Source organism: Geotrypetes seraphini, chromosome 5 (assembly GCF_902459505.1).
Source record: "Geotrypetes seraphini chromosome 5, aGeoSer1.1, whole genome shotgun sequence".
Taxonomy (NCBI): domain Eukaryota; kingdom Metazoa; phylum Chordata; class Amphibia; order Gymnophiona; family Dermophiidae; genus Geotrypetes; species Geotrypetes seraphini.
This window is the reverse complement of record NC_047088.1, coordinates 2476808-2494166: the sequence shown is the minus strand read 5'-3', so window position 1 is coordinate 2494166 and position 17359 is coordinate 2476808. Positions and strand designations below refer to the sequence as shown.

General features: G+C 40.2%; 1 protein-coding gene across 13 annotated transcripts in view; it reads right to left on the bottom strand.

The window, feature by feature from the left end:
* The window catches only part of ZMYM3 (zinc finger MYM-type containing 3), a 677821-nt gene that overhangs the window by 197888 nt on the left and 462574 nt on the right, over window positions 1-17359 (bottom strand). For 11 of the 13 annotated variants that reach the window (XM_033945153.1, XM_033945158.1, XM_033945160.1 and 8 more), the window contains 3 exons: window positions 11388-11560; window positions 11120-11294; window positions 10860-10918 (listed from right to left, as the gene is read on the bottom strand). In XM_033945153.1, the coding sequence (XP_033801044.1) occupies window positions 10860-10918; window positions 11120-11294; window positions 11388-11560 (407 nt within the window). The remainder of the gene's footprint in view (window positions 1-10859; window positions 10919-11119; window positions 11295-11387; window positions 11561-17359) is intronic. The other 2 variants (XM_033945152.1, XM_033945163.1) reach the window with 1 other exon arrangement.

Genomic DNA, 17359 nt, shown 5'->3' with positions numbered 1-17359 from the left:
CAAAACTAGAAACCTTAAACCTCAACAAAAAGGATTCTTTTCTGCTACAAGCGTTCCCAAACAATAAGGTTTCTCTGCACATCGGATAATATAGTCCCAGCATAAGTCCTTTTTCTTCACCTAAGAGACTTGTGCTTGAACCAGTGCACCGGCACTGATTCTTCCAGCCGCAGTAGTACTGGATAAGGTGGTGTGCTCCACATGATGGAATATTGCCAAGATATGGCCCTCTATCCCTCCACATTTGACGTGGGGCTAACCCCTCCACCTTCAAACAAACACAGGCAGCCTTGCTCAAAAATAGGCCTTCCAAAAACCTATACACTTGTAATCCACAGTTTATACAGCACTTGCCTTTGGTTAGCAGACTTCCATGGGCTGGGTGCTGGCAGTTAACTCAGGGAAAGATTCCGGCTCCAAATCCAGTTCCATGGGTTGGAACTCTTCCAAAGGTCTTTCAGGTAACTCTGCTCCAGCCTCTACTAGTTCCATCTGCTCAGGAACCTAACAGCTTTGCAGAGCTCTCAGCCCTGAGCTTTGCGACTGCCTGTGTTCACTCCCTGTTGCCTTCTCCCCTTCTAGCCAGGCAGACCTGAGGTTTAGGAGTTGGGGACAACGCCCCAAACGCTCAGGTGTGCCGGATATCCTGGCCTTCCTTCCCTGTCTAAGTGGGGGAAGGGAAACCTGCATTCTGGCACCAGCACTCCCTCTGCTGGACCCAGGAGTAACTGTAGGCAAAAGGTTACCTTGGGGTTTAAACAGAGCAACTTGGGCACTATCTGCTCCAGCAGTGGGCTTTATATTAGGAACAGCCCTAGCAGGCATACCTTGCATATCACAGTTCGCCTTTGGTATTATGGCATCGTGCAAACAAATGAAGGGGGAAATAGCCGGTACGAGTGCAGGTTCAGCGAAGAGATCAAAAATAGATCCAGTGACTCCTTCAAAAGTACCGCTGCCAAAGGATGATGCATTGAAATCGGAGCTGAGCTTAGACAAATTAAGGAAACAGTTTTGGGTAATTCACTAAAGATACAAGAGGCGATTGATTAAGTGTCTAGCCTCACACGACGAATGGCAGTTATGGAAGTTAAAGTGGATCAGATGGAGCGAAGGACTGAGGTGAACGAATTTGAAATTCGGCAGTTAAAGGAAGAAAAAAAAAATAATTGAGAACTTGTCAAAAGATCTTGAAGACTGCATTAACCGTGGAAAAAGAAATAACTTGAGAGTAATAGGGCTCCCGGAAGGAGTAGAAAAAAATGATCCGGTGGCATTTTTAGAGAAGTTTTTACCTAAGATCTTGCCGCTTAAATTTGTATACCCGATGGAGTTTGAAAGAGCTCATAGGATACCGACTCGGAGGTTAAATAAGCAGCTGGGACCGCATCCTTTAATTTTCAAGTTATTGAGGCATCAGCAAGTGATTGAGATCCTCAGGTTGGCAAAAGAAAATCGAAATTTAAAGTGTCAAGACTCAAAAATCTTTATTGTGCCTGACTTTGCAAAGACAACTGCACAAAAAAGAAAGAAATTGTTGGAGCTGAGGCCAAAATTGAAAAGTCTTGGTGCTAGGTATGGTCTGATATACCCAGCCATAATGAGAGTCACATATGATAACAAGACTTTCAATTTTGAGGACCCTGCAAAATTACAGGAAATTTTGGATAATTGTGAACATCCCATGTCTTCATAAATTACTTTTATTTATGGAAATCTAAAGGTTTGGATGGATGGAATCTTTTTAAACTAACAATCTAAACGGTCATGGATACTAGCTGTAGATGTCAGCATTCTCTTTTATTTGCCTGTTTGGTTTATTCATAACTTATAGAGAATGATTTGTGGACATTTATGCACATCATACAAAGTGTATGCTGTAATAGATGTGCAGGAGTTGCTGAAGTATAGACTGGAGTGATGGATATGAAGACATTTATGGACTTGCTCTGAGTGAATTCATTTTTTTTTTTTTTTTTTTTTTGACTGCTGTAGTAGTCTCAAAATCCTTCTTTTAACTGATCTCTACTCTCCTGCTTGGTTGAGGTACTGCATGGGATTGTATGCTGATCATATTTCTGGGTTTTGTTGGATATGTTATGATCCTGAAGGTTTGACTGAAATGGCTACGCATAGTATGATGCTCTTGGGATTTTATTTCATATAATTGGCATCATTCTAATGTTTCTTGCCTAAACTGAAGTTGATTTATATGGAGAGTGTCTTATTCGTTTCACTGAAAAGGAGTGTAAGGCATTGAGAATTTGCATATATCATTATTATAAAGTTTTAGTATGCATATTTTTGTGCCAAACCATTTTTTGTGCAAATTATTAGTATAAACTGAGTGACAGTATGTCACTTCCGCTTTCAAACTAACCCTATCTCCTGCAGTAAACATTAAAGCATGGTGGCATCGAAGTGGAAATAGAAGGATGGATGGACTGTTAAAATTTAGGATTTTAAGTATTTAATCTTAATATGATAGAAAATTTTTATAATATATACTGACCGCTTCTTATGTGATTCTTAGATTTATATTGCTTTAATTTTCACAAGTTACTTTATATGGGATTTTTTAAATTTTATTTTAAAGCTTTTTAATAAGAAACTGATATGAATTTTACTAATGTTATGAATTTTATTCCGCCAGGGAACATTATAGATCTTTGGTTTAATAAATAATAAATGAATGCAGTTTAGCTAACCTTATAGTTATCTATGTTCATATTCTATTAGTATATAATAAGAGGATGAATTTGAATAGATGCTATTTTATTGATATAGATACTAGAAGTTGATGTGTATTCATTATAATTTTGAGTATAACTATGAAATTATGGGAAATTTATGTTCGGATAACAAGGTTAGTGGTTATATGAGTATCTGAAAAGTTGTATATTACAAGGGTAATGGAAAATAGTGATTGGGTATTTTTAATTAAATAATTTTGGGTCAATTTGGGAATTTCAAATAGTTTTATCTGAGGTCTTTTTGTTTTTATATGAGAGAAAATTATTTTATATATGCAAATTTGAGCTTTTATGGGGTAAATGAGTTAAAATTCTCAAAAAATTATTTTTGGATATGTCAGATTAATTAGATATAATTTGGGTTGATTAATTTAGATAGCTTATTATATTTAGAATATATGATATAAATATTAACCTGTAGGAGTTTCTTGTCACCTGATACCACATGTGTGTTTCCAAATTTTTACTTTTATTTAGGGGGGGTTGGGTGGGGAGAGGGAAAATGGGTTATGGGAGGGAGGGATTTTGTTTCTTTAGATTCAGATTTTGGGAAAAGTGATAATTTAGTTTGTTTTCAATATAATTTTATTTATTGGAAGATTTATGGAAGTTTAATTTATACACTTATACAATGATTCTTAAAATATTTTCGTTAAATGTAAATGGCCTAAATCATCCGATTAAGAGGAAAAAAACACTCTTATTTTTAAAAAATCAGAATGCGGATATTTGTTGTATCCAAGAGACTCATCTGTCTGCTGAGGAGTCTAAAAAACTGGTGGGTAATTGGGTGAAGCATTGTTTCTTTGCCCCTGCTGTGGGGAAAAAACCTGGAGTTGCTATTTTGGTTAACAAAAAATGTAATGCAGTGTTCAATAGGATAGCTTCAGATCCTTTAGGAAGATGGTTGCATGTTGACATGAGTTTGGGTAATACTACTATGGCGCTTTTCAATGTATATGCCCCTAATTTGAATCAAATAGAGTTTAAGTCTATGCAACAGTTGGTTTTGCTACTGGATGCTTCTAATTTAGTAGTGGCGGGAGATTTTAATGCTGTTATGGATCCTTTAATGGATAAAAAACCTAGCAAAATTATAAAGTCATTAGGTTTAGATAATTTTGTACAATCTTCTAATTTAAAAGATATATGGCGTATTCTTCATTTTAATGATCGGGAGTTTTCTTTTTGTTCTCATGTTCATAAATCTTTTTCAAGAAGTATTAAATTTCGGATCATTTAATACATCAGGTAACACAAGCCTCCATTGATCCAATTATTTTGTCTGATCAGGGTGGGGTGTGGGTTGAATTTAATATTATTGATCAAGATAATAGTAGACCAATATGGAGATTTGATAATACATTGCTTGCAGATCCAAAATTTTGTGAAGATTTTCAACTAAAAATTAATGAATGTTTTCAAATTAATAGTACAGAGGAAATCTCTATAGAAACTTTATGGGATGCTTTTAAGGCAACCATGAGAGGGCAAATTATTTCATATTCAACTTATGTTAAGAAACAAATAAAAGAGCAATTTTCTAACTTAGAAAAAGAAATTAAGATTTTAGAGTCAAAATTGATTGATAAATGGGAACATTCCACATTACAAACTCTTTTAAAAACTAAATGTAAGTACAATGAGATTTCTTCTAAATTAGTAAGAAATGATATTTTTTCGCAGCAAGCTCTATATTATGGAAACTCTAATAAGGCGGGAAGACTATTGGCTAATTATCTTAAAGTAAAGAAAAGGAAAACAAAATAAGTATAATTAAAGCCCTTTATTCTTCTGAGCCTTATTTAGATAGGGAAAAGGATGGCTTTGAATTTTTAAATTTAATTGAGGGTCCAAAAGTTCCTGATCATATAAAAAGAAGTTTAGAAGAGCCTATGTCACTAAAAGAATTACAAACAGCATTTAAGTCTCTTAGAGTTGGGACCACTCCAGGAGGCGATGGCTATACTGTAGGGTTCTATAAGTCATTTCAAATTACCCTATTACCTCATTTATTACATTTATATCTGACCCAACTAAATAAAGGTTGTATTATAGGTACTATGGCAGAATCATTAACTATTGTTTTGCCGAAGCCAAATAAAGATCTTACATTGGTTTCAAACTACAGGCCTATTTCTTTAATTAACGTGGATGGGAAATTATTGGCTAAACTCTTGACCTTACGTTTGGCAAAGGCTTTTCCTTATATAATTGGTATGCACCAAACGGGTTTTGTTGCTGAGGCACTCTTCTAATAATACTAGATTGGCTTTTCATATGTTATATCTAACAAAGGACTTAAATGACCCGGCCTTCTCTGTGTCCTTGGATGCAGAGAAAGCTTTTGATCGGGTAGAATGGGCCTTTATGTATCAGGCTATGGAATGGTTTGGTATGGGTTCAGGATTTATACAAATGATTCAAACGTTGTATAGCTCTCCTGTTGCTAGATTATATATTGATAATAATTTTTCAGATTCTTTCAAGTTGCAAAGGGGGGTTAGACAAGATTGTCCTTTGTCTCCTTTGTTGTTTGATATAGTACTTGAACCCTTGTTAAAGGTAAAGGAGATACAGGGTATTCCACGTTCTGGAAAGGAACATAAGGTATCTGCTTATGCAGATGAATTACTGCTTCATTTGAGGAATCCTGAAACAACCATTCCATGTTTGCTTGATTTGTTTGAGAAATTTGGGAAATTCTCAGGATATAAAATAAATTGGACTAAGTCAGAAGTTCTTCCTTTAAATGTATATTGTATAAAAGGTTTATTCGACTCATTTCCTTTTATTTGGAAGGAGGAAGGAATAAAATATCTAGGAATTTGGATAAAAAATACATTTGAAGAGACAATGAAAGTGAATGAAAGAACTTTATTACAAAAAATAACAGAGTTATGTGAACAATGGAATCCGTTGCATTTATCTTAGTGGGGAAGAGTCCAAGCTGTTAAGATGATGATATTGCCTGTTGTTTGTTACCAAATGGGTATGATACCAGTTTTTTTTCAGGGGTTGAATAGTATTCTGACTAAATTTGTTTGGCTGGGTAAAAGTGCAAGAATTGCCTTAGTGTCCTTACAAAAGCCAATTGCGGAGGGTGGGGTAAATTTTCCACATTTTTATAGGTACCATCAATCCTATATCTTGCGTCAAGGTATGTATTGGGTCCTCCCAGAACTCATGGAAAAGCTACCAGATTGGTTATGGTTGGAATGGCAACTCATGTTTCCCATTAGGCTTCGTCATCTTCTCAGTATTAAAATGCCTAGATTACGGAAAAACAATAGAATATTAATGGACACATGGAAAACTTTAAGATATATTAATAACTTAACACCTCTTCCAATTCAAAAATCTACATATCAAACTATATGGCTAAACTCCAGGATCCAAATAGGCGGTTTTAAAATTGTCTGGAAGGATTGGATTAAAGCAGGTATTCGAACCTTAAATGATGTCATATCTAATGGTAAGCTGCTGGATTTTTCACAGTTGCAACTTAAATTTGGCCTTGATAAAAAACAAAGTTGTAAGTGGTTGCAACTGAAGCAGGCTATTCAGACAGGGTTCCCTGAATAGAAATCTCTTAATAATCAATTTAGTTTAGATTTCTTATGCTTTCAGGCAGACTACCTGGGCCACCAGGCTGCACAGTGGTATAAAATATTATCTGGCTATTTGAATAAAAAAACAAAAACTGGACTTAAGAGATATTTGGAGCATTGAGATTAAGCATCAAATTAATGTGTCTCAATGGCCATGTATTTGGTCCTGGAGGATGAAGTGTACAATGTCGGCATCTATGAGGCAAACGTTGTTTTTCCTGTTGCATAGAGCACTCTGGACCCCTGTTCGTTTGCAAAAATTGGATTGCTCTAAGTCTAATAGATGTTGGCATTGTCATCTCGAAGCTGGAACTTTAGATCATTTGTTGTTTTACTCTCCATTCATTAAGGCTTTTTGGCAGTCTATTTGGGATCAAATAAATTGCTTGTTAGAAAATCATGTAGCATTGTCATATGACAAAATTTTATTTGGCATGACTATGAGAACTAAATGTCAAATATCTGCTAATAATAACAAGCTTTTGATGATATTGACAGGAGTTGCCATCCAACAAATAACATATAATTGGAAGGATTGTAAAAGACTGAATTATTGTTTCTGGTGGAATTCAGTTTGTCATGTGTATAAAATGGAAAGAGCGTTGGCAGTTTAGAAACGTTACTATAATAAATTTAAGGAGGTGTGAGGGCCATTTTTAAATTATTATAATTAATAAGTTACACTTTTCCCAATTTTTTTTAATACACATGTGGATTTGGGGTGGGGGGATTGGATTTTCCATTAATAATATAGATATGAATGACATAAGATATTATATCCATGTGATACATTTTAATTGTGTATGAATTTGGGAGGGGGTGGGGATTAAATCTTCTTGATGTATGATATTGTAGATCTTCAAGTGATGTTGTATTCTAATTGTTTGATATTTATTGTGCACTTGATGTAAATTATAAAACGAATAAAGAAATTAAAAAAAAAAGAAGGTAACCAGCGTTTTGAAATGCCTTTTAAATTGAAGTGTTTACAACATAAGTATTATTGTATAAGGTTTTTTGCTTATATTGACTTTGAAGTAATATATTGTTGTTTTAGATTTAAAATACTCATTGCCGCCCAGTATATTCTGATAAATGCGGCTGAATTCTAAGCTGTTTGGTTTCCTGAAGCAGGAGCACGAAACGTGTGCACGTTGAAACCAAGAAACCAAGCTTTAAGTTAAGCAATTTTGATTTTTTTTTTAACTTGTTCACACTGATTTGATATTAATTTGGCATGAATTGGTACTATTTATGCTCCAAAGTATGGAAGATACAGCAATGATTGGGTGGTGAGGTGGTATAAGGGGTTTTTGCCTTCTGTAAAAGCCCTTCCATGCCTCTGAGCTGATCTTTACATATATATATCATGGTTAAAGCATTACTGTTGCATATCCAGGGAAGTGTTCCTTTGATTACCCAAAAAAATTTTCACTCCCTATTTTTTCATTTTTATATTGTTGACTTAGGTTGCATCCATCTTTGGCATTAACTTAACATTCAATTCTTCCATTTTTCTGCTTTCTTCTCAAAATCTACTTTTCCACATCTTACCTTCCTTCCTATCACTCTCTCCTTCCCTCCCTGTTTCCATGGTCTAAATTCTCTCTACTCCCCTCCCCCAGTAATCCAACATCTCTCTCCTTTCCTCTCAGTAGTCTGACATCTCTCTCCTACCCTCCCCCCTCTCAGTGGTCCAACCCTCCCTCCTCTCAGTGGTCCAACATCTCTCTCCTTCGTTTCCCCCTTCCCAGTCTGGCATCTCTCTTCTCTCCTTCCCATAATCTGGCATCTCTCTACTATTATTATTTCTATAGCGCTACCAGACTCCCCTCCTTCCCTTCCATTCCCTGGTCTGGTATCTCTCCCTTCCTTTAGTCATCTTTCCTCTTCTCTTTCCCTTCCTCCTTTCTGCCCCCTGCAGTCCATCTCCCTTCCTGGCCCCCTCCCAATCCAACATTTCTCCCTCCTTTCCACCAGTCCAACATTTCTTTCTCTTCCTCCTGCATGCTGCTTCTCCTCCAGTCCTCCTTCCCTCCCCCCAACCAACTTCTCTCCATTTCTCTTCCCCCGAGTGTGACATTTCTCCTTCCCTCCTTTCAGTCCTCCCCATCCATCTTGCCCTCTCCATGAGTCTAACACTTTCTGCCTCCTACACAATTTCTCTTTCCTTGCCTCTTCCCTCAAGTGACATCCCTCCTTCCCACCCCTAAATCCAACATGCTCTCTCCCCATGCACCATTTCTCCCTATCCTCCACCCCATGTCCATTTCTTCCTCTCTTATCACTCTCACTTCTGCAACAATTTTCTTTCCTTCCCTCCCCCATCCCCACTCACAACTAATATGATCTCTCCCCATTAACCAGCTCACACTCCCCTCTATGTGCAGCACCTTTCCTTTCCCTCACCTTCTGCCAAGTCCAGCAGAACCTCGTCTCCCTTCCATTTTCCTCCCCCCTGTCCAGCAGCACCCCTCCCTCTTCCCATGTCCAGCAGTACCTCTCTTCCCTTCTTCACTCCTCCCCTGTCCAGCAGTACCACACCTCTTTCTAGCAGCAGCTCACTGTGCTTTTAACTTCCCCACACAGCTGCCGCTAGCATTAGTTTAGATGCGGTTCCATCAGACAGCCTCGGGGCCTTTGCTAGGCCGGCCCGCCTCTGACAAAAGAGGAAGTTGCATCATTGAAGTGGACCGGCTTAGCAAAGGCCCCGAGGCTGCCTGATGGAACCACGTCTAAACTAATGCTAGTGGCAGCTGTGTGGCGAAGTTAAACACACACTGAGCTGCAACTACTGGTCTGGGGGTGGGAAGAGAAGACAAGGAAGGCAGGAATCCCGGGTGATATGCGACGGCAGCAAGAAATCGCTAGACTGGAGCGCTGGTGCCGTACCATGTGTTGAGAACCTCTAGCCTGTAGGCAAGTCAGCTGGCCAGCGCCTCTCTTCCTCCTCAGTGCACCATGGCACACTTGGAATCTCAGGAGGCACACAGTTTATGATACACTGCTCTAAACTGTAGTCTGTGCCTAAAAGAACCGTGAAAGGGAACAAAGCTACTTTGAATTAAAAATAATAAATGTAGGAGAGCAGAACTAACACCATGCATGCAGAAGAGAAAGACTGATGGGAGGAGCTAAGGTAGCCTGTGAAGTACTCTAGAGGCGGAGTGGAAAACCTAGAATGGTTCTCTTCTACAGTCCATGCGGGTAAAGGGAAAAAACCCTATGGTCTAGAAAAGGGATCTCAAAGTCCTTCCTTGAGGGCTGCAATCCAGTCGGGTTTTCAGGATTTCCCCAATGAATATGCATTGAAAGCAGTGCATGCACATAGATCTCATGCATATTCATTGGGGAAATCCTGAAAACCCAACTGGATTGCGGCCCTCAAGGAGGGACTTTAAGACCCCTGGTCTACAATGTCTATTGCACTGGAAACAGGTTCACTACTGCCGACAGGTATGCATTAATTGTTATCACCACCATTAGCATTAAGAGTGAGCATCATTTTATCCTGGCAGTCAGAGGTAGTGAAATTTTATACCTTATATTTTTAGCATTGTACATCGACCAGATACATGTCGATGGTCACTATATCAAATATTAATAAACTTGGGAACTTGGAAACACCTTTGAGGCTGGTGATAATAATCAAATCAACTTCCACCCTGATCCAAAGCTCATGTCATACCATGCCCCCCCCCCCATATGACTTTGGTGAAAAAGGACAGTCCTACTGCAGGCCTTCAACCATGGAAGACAGTGCTTGCAGTGCTGAGGGCACTAAGACCCAGATTCTCTAAATTGCACTGGTTGGTGCCCAAGCTAAGTGAAAAATACCATTGCAACAATGTTTGAAACTGATTTTCAAGGCGCCAACCGGCACCTAAAAAATTGGCGTTGGAATCACACCTCCATAAGTGGTTTATGGCATCTAACAGTGGCTAATGCCAGAAGTGGCATTAGGCGCCATGGATTCACATCAAAGGAAGGCGCCAGAAACGTAGCCCTGGAAAACCCTGGCTTACATTTCTGGTACCTATATTTGCCAGCGGTGCAATTCTTTAACCGGGCCATTAATTGGCAACCGGTTAGAAAATCCAGGCCTAAGTGATGAATTTGATTTTTGGACAGAGGTTAAGACTTTAATTGTGCTCAGGCTCTTCTCTTCTCCTTTTGCAGGGCTGATAATTTAAGTGGTTTAACTTGGATTTAATGCAATGCACATATTTTAAAGAATCTCTTGTGGATATGTTTTTCTGTATTATCATCTAGAACTAGCAGTGAATTCTTTTAAATAAATTGCTGCAGAACTTAAGCTATGATTGTCATTAAGTCCATTAGCCCCTGGCCAGAGTTATTAGTGTTGGTCTTATTTACAGGAACAATCAAAATATACCTCCTAAGCAGCTAGTCAAAAAAGCAGAACCACCCCCTGGTTGGTACGCACAAAGTCATAAGCACTGCTTTCTTTTGCGCCTGTTCTGCACGCTCTTACCGTATTATTCTCAGGTCTCTTCTGGGTAGCTGCAGGTGCTTTTGGGTCTGTTGACTGACCTAGAATAAGAAGTACAGTGACATCATCTACTATGTCCTTATCACCTGAAATATGTAGAATCTTTTCTATTAACAGCATCAATTTCAGAGGATTACAAAGCCTCATGCCATCCTGAACCCTCTCATTGGGGTTTTTTTTTTTTCAATTCTTTATTCATTTTCCTCTCATTGTTGAAGCAACTAATTTTGGGCCACCCTCACCCCTCTTACTGTTGAGAAGGCTCTCAGGCCCCTTCTGAGTATCCAAGTTGGGCTGATTTTGCTGGTTGTAGAAGCGCAGGAGACATTGTTGGTTGCAGAAATGTTTTATCTCTCCACGCCAATGAATAGTTTCCAGCAGCTTCCCCTGACGCTTGCAGGCATGGCATCGAGCTGCCTATAGTCAGGATCAAGGACAGACAGATGACATATTAATCCTCCAGTCTATCCCATGTCTTGCTTTCTCTAATTTGCTGACTTATATACTGACCTTGAAGTACCACAAGAGGTATTTGCTCTTGCAGTCCTCACTGCAGAAGTCCCAGGTGCTGCCATCTAGTTCTTCAGTCACTGCCCGCTGGCAAGTCTGTGAGCAATATGTGCAGGTAATACAGCAAAGCCCCAGATTTTTTGTGAAGTCTTGCTTATAAAGCAATACACAGCCTAGATTGGGCAGAGAAAAGAAAAAAAAAAAGTTACATATGCGCACGCAGTTCATACACATTCAAGGTCCAGCATCTAGTAACTGTGCTCAGAGCCTCTACCTGTCCTAGGAGAGAAGAGAGGCACACCAAAAGTAAAACACCTCACTGATATAAAAGGAATAATCCTTACAACAAAGCCAAAGGCAGATTCCTCCTTGTGCAGATGACACAGACTTGTTCAGTTCTTAAATTAGCATGCAAACTGAGGGAAATCGGAAGACTGGGCATTCAAACAGCACAAAGACACTGGGATCACAGCTCTGTCAGACCTACAAAGAATGAAGCAGCTGTGATCCGAGTAAATGTCCATCCAGTTTGCCCAACGGAGCCATATCTGGCACTCTGCACAGGATTAGACAGGGAAGTCGGCAACTGGCCTTGTCAGTTCTAGGATGTAACCCTGGAACATAATAGCACAATACCATTGCTTTAAACCCTAAGACTGTCATTCCCTACCCCACCGCTGACTAGTGCCATTTATTCACAAATATTTATTTATACATAGTACTCACAATCATAGCATATGGTATATGCAGACTTTTTTTAAAAAAAATATCTTTATTCATTTTATAATTTACATCAAGCATACAGTAAATATCAAACAATTAGAATATAACATCACTTGAAAATCTACAATATTATACCAGATTTATCCCCTATCCCCTCACAAATTCATATACAATTAATAATATACCGCATGAATATAATACCTTGTCATTCGTATATATTATTAGTGAAAAATCCAACCCCCCCACCCAAATCCACATGTACAGTATATTAAAATTGAAAAAGTGTAAATTATTCATTATAATAATTTAATAATGGCCCCCACACATCCTTAAATTTATTATAATAACCTTTTTGAACTGCCAATGCTCTTTCCATTTTATACACATGACAAACTGAATTCCAACAGAAACAGAAATTCAGTCTTTTGCAATCCTTCCAATTATACGTTATCTGTTGGATGGCAACTCCTGTCAATATCATCAAAAGCTTGTTATTATTAGCAGATATTTGACATATAGCTCTCTTAGACATGCCAAATAAAATTGTGTCATATGACAATGCTACATGATTTTCTAACAAGCAATTTATTTGATCCCATATAGACTGCCAAAAGGTATACACAGACTTAACTTCTAGCCTGCCAATTTGGGGGCAGGGATCACAAAAGTCTGCCTGGCAACGATTCTACTACCTGTGGTAGAGTAAGGGGTTATCTTCCGCTAATGCCACCTCCATACAGCAGGCAGGGGCTGCCAGCCAAAGACTGAGCGAACTACATGTCCCAGACCACACTGGGCTTTATAGCTCAGTGCTCCACCACCTTAACGAGGTAACCCTGCTGACTCGGGGGTCGGGACTCAGCAGGGAGGTGTTTATCTGTCACAGAAGAGAATCACTCAAGGAGGTCCCTGGTGGAAGAGACAGGAACTCCTTAGCTTTCCCCTAGACATGGCTGCGGCAGAAGCCTGGGAAAGCTAACTCCACTTGAAGGTGAAACAGTTACTGACAGCTTGGCTGAGGGTATTTGGGATGCATGTGTGGACCAACTTTGCCACATATGGAGGCCCCAGAGGGAACATAGGAGCTAGGGAAGCTGGATGGAAGAGCTGATAGAATCTGCTGAAGGTAAGAGATTCAACTATGTGGAAAACTCTGCCTGTATTCTAATGTCTGACCAGAAAGTAGTGGGAAAGTTGAAAAGCATAGCTGTTACTCCTGGGAAAAGAAACCATTAAGGGAAACTCTTCCCTGCTGTTAAATAAAGAGTTCTTTTTGTTCTGAACACTACAAAGTGTGATACGTGTGGTTGTTTACTTTAGATCCTTTCCTGAGCACTGTCACACTACCCAGCTACTGAAGTTCCAGTCAAAACCTGCTCCAGTCTTGATCTGATTTTGCCATTTATGGGAGCTGGCATTGATCTTCTTTGCTCACTCCACTTACGAACTCATTTCTTTTGTTTCCATCTTTTTCCATAGAGGAATACTTTGTTTATCCCATACATTCTTGAATTTGGTCACCATTTCTGTCCTCACCACTGCCCCCAGGAAGGTATTCCAAATATTCATCATCCTTTCTGTGGAAAAGTATTTCCTGACATTGTTCTTAAGTCTCCAACCTTGACCTCTAAGCTCTACTGTTTTCCTGTCTCTGAAAATGATTACTTAAACGTCTGCCATCATATCCTCCATAGCCCTCCTTTCCTCTAGGGAATACATATTCAAGCTTCAGCATCTCTTTTCTGAGACCTTTGGGCTATCCTCTTCCCTTTCTTTGCTCGTCTATCTTCCTTTCATCCCTTTCCTCTCCTCCTACTTTTACTGTGATCATTAACTGCATAGATGCCATTAGCGGCTACCTTTCTTTCTGTGACTAGGCTAGACTACTATAACATTGTCTATTCTGGTGTCTCTTCAGAAATTATAGATGTTAGAAAACTCGGCCTTTCACTTACTATGTCATGTAGGCAGATTTACCCACATTATACCATTGCTAGAAGAGTAGCACTGCCTTACAGTTAAACAAAGAATTAAATTCAAGATCCTATTCCTAAGGTTTTCTGGTCTATCTCCATTTGTTAACCATCTCATATACTTCATTCTTTGAATGATCATATATTAGTATTTTCCATACCATTTCTAACTGGCTTGGAATTCACCTGACACTGCATTTTTTGTTCTTTGGAATTCATTCCCATTATTCATTAAAATGCAATTAAGACCTGGCTGTTTGAACAGGCTTTCTGGGGTTAATCGAGGAGGTCTCTTGTCCCTTAGGGCTCCTAGAGTTGTAATAATAATAATAATAATAACTTTATTTTTGTATCCCGCCATACCCGGAAGAGTTCTAGGCGGTTCACATCAATTAAACAAGGTTACAAGTGGTTTACATCAGTTGAGTGGGGTTACAAGCGGTTCAATAACAAATTGATCAAAGTTGCCAGGGGGGGTGAGGGAAGGATGTAGAGGGTAGAGGGGTTGTTAGATAGAAGGGGCGTTGGGATCCTGGTCTTGGAAGAGGCGGGTTTTGAGTAGTTTTCTAAAGCCGAGATAGTTGGGGGCCTTGAGGGCCATTTGGGATAACCATGGGTTTAGCTTAGTGGCTTGGAAGGCGAGGGTTTTGTCGAGGAATTTTTTAGAGTGGCAAAGTTTAAGGGAGGGGTAGGCGAATAGTTGGATTCTTCGGGAGTCCTTGATGCTGTGATTCAGGGCGAAGTGAGGGATGATGTAGCTTGGGGATAAACCAAATACTGTTTTATAGCAGAAGCAGGCGAATTTGAATAGGACTCTGGATTCTAATGGCAGCCAATGGAGTTTGTGGTAGAAAGGGGTGATGTGTTCCCATTTTTTCAGGCCGAATATGAGGCGGACAGCAGTGTTCTGGATCATTTTGAGTCTCCTGATGGTTTTTTTTGTGGAGCTTAAGTAAATGATATTGCAGTAGTCCAATATGCTAAGGATGGAAGATTGTACTAGCAGGCGGAATGAAGTGTCGTCAAAGTATTTTTTTATGGTGCGGAGTTTCCAAAGCACCGAGATACTTTTTCTGACGGTATTGTCCATGTGTTTGTCAAGGGATAGATGTTTGTCTAGTGTGACGCCCAGTATTTTTAGGTTTTGTTCAAGGGGGAAAACGGATCCTTTTACTTGAATTGTGGTGTCTTTGATTTTATCTTTGGGGGTTGCTAGGAAGAATTTTGTTTTATCCGGGTTTAGTTTTAGTCTGTATGATAACATCCAGTGTTCTATCTGATTGAGTATGCTTGAAAGGAAGGTAAGGAGCTCTGATGTGAAACTGGTTAGCGGGATGATTATAGTGATGTCATCTGCGTAGATAAAAAATTTGAGCTTGAGGTTTTGCAGAAGGTTTCCTAGGGAGGCGAGGTAGACTTGAACAGGGTGGGAGACAGGGGGGAGCCCTGTGGCACGCCACAGGAGTTCTCCCAGCTATATGAGAAGGCGTCGTTTTTGAATACCCTGTATGATCTGTTCCGTAAGAACCCGTGGAACCAGTTAAGGACCTGGCCCGAGATGCCTATGTAGGTGAGGCAGTCAAGGAGAATGTTGTGGTCGACCAGGTCGAATGCACTGCTCAGGTCGAGTTGTACAATCAAGGCGCTGGAGCCTTGGCTGAAGAGTGTGTGAAGGTGGTCTAGGAGAGAGGCTATAATGGTTTTGGTGCTGTGGTTGGAGCGAAAGCCTGATTGATTGTCATTTAGGATATTGAATTTATCAAGGTATGTGGTAAGTTCGGCATTAACCAGCCCTTCTGCTATTTTGGTGAATAGTGGGATGCTTGCGATCGGTCTGTAGTTGGACGGGATATTGGGTGGTTCTTTTGTGTTTTTTTATGATTGGGGTGATCGAGATGTGGCCTTGTTCTGCTGGGAAGCTTCCAGTAGATAGTAGGAGGTTAACCCATGCCAGCATATTTGCTTTGAAGTGGATTGGAGCCGTTTCATAACGTTAGGGGGGCAGGTGTCTAGTCTACAGAAGGAGTTGGTATATTTGTTATAGAATTTGTTGAAGGATTGCCAATCGATAGTAGTGAATTGATCCCAGTTTAGGTCTGCTCTGGACCCCGGGTCTGGTTTGGAACTGTTGTTGTCTTGGAGGGTTGGAAAGTCCCCGTGGGGATCGGCAGGGGCAGTTATCGAAGATCTTAGTTTCAGTATTTTGGGGTTGAAGAAGTCGGCTAGGGAGTTGGCGGTTAGTGTGGGTTCTTCGTCCCGGTTGTCGGTAACTGTCTCGAGATTGTAAAGTTTGACCAGTTTGAAGAGGTTACTACTGTTGATTGTGACATTTCCAATTTTTTGGGCATAGAAGTTTTTTCGTTTATCCTTGGTTAGGGTTTTGTAGTTTTTTAGTTTGAGTCTCCATTCTATTCTGTGCTTTTGGGTTCCAGATTTGGTCCATTGTCTCTCTGATTTTCTGAGGTCCTTTTTTGCCTGTAGTAGCTCTAGGTCAAACCAGCCCTCCTGGTTTGAGGATCTAATTCTGCTGGTTTTTAAGGGGGCTATTTCGTTTAGAATGTTTGTGCTGTCTTTGATCCAGGTGGTCATGATTTGGTCCGTTTCGTTTTGTGATAGTTTCGTAGCGGGACCAGAATTTGTTCGGGTCGATCTTGCCTCTAGTGGTGTGGGTTTTGGTGTTTCTTGCTTTTCTGTTTATGGTGGTTTTTTGTTGGTAGTGAATGGAGAAGCTACAAAGTTTGTGGTCGGACCATAGGGAGTCTGTCTAGTTGTCTTGTTTCCACACGAATTTGGGAGTGATTGGTTCTTTGGCGGAGAAGGTCACCAGGTCTAACTGGTGACATCTTTGGTGGGTTACGATGGGTGGGGGTTTGAAGTAACCTAGCTGTGAGATTAGTGACCAGAGGTCGGATATATCTGGCTGATCTGTTTGCTCTAGGTCGGGGGTCGGCAACCTGCGGCTCCAGAGCCGCATGCGGCTCTTTTCCACCTTTGCTGCGGCTCCGGTAGTGCGTCACGCAGGCATGCAGTTACAAGTCCGGCGTCGCGGCGGGAAATAGCCATGCTGAGCAGTGAGCTCAGCACATACACAGATGAAAGCCTTGCTTGCTGATTGGTCCGGCGGCACGGCGGGGCGGGGCCGCCGGACCAATCAGCAAGCAAGGCTTTCATCTGTGTAGTGCTGAGCTCACTGCTCAGCATGGCTATTTCCCGCCGCGACGCCGGACTTGTAAGGTGCACGCTGAAAAAGAAATCATCCTGGCCGGGGTCGGTGTC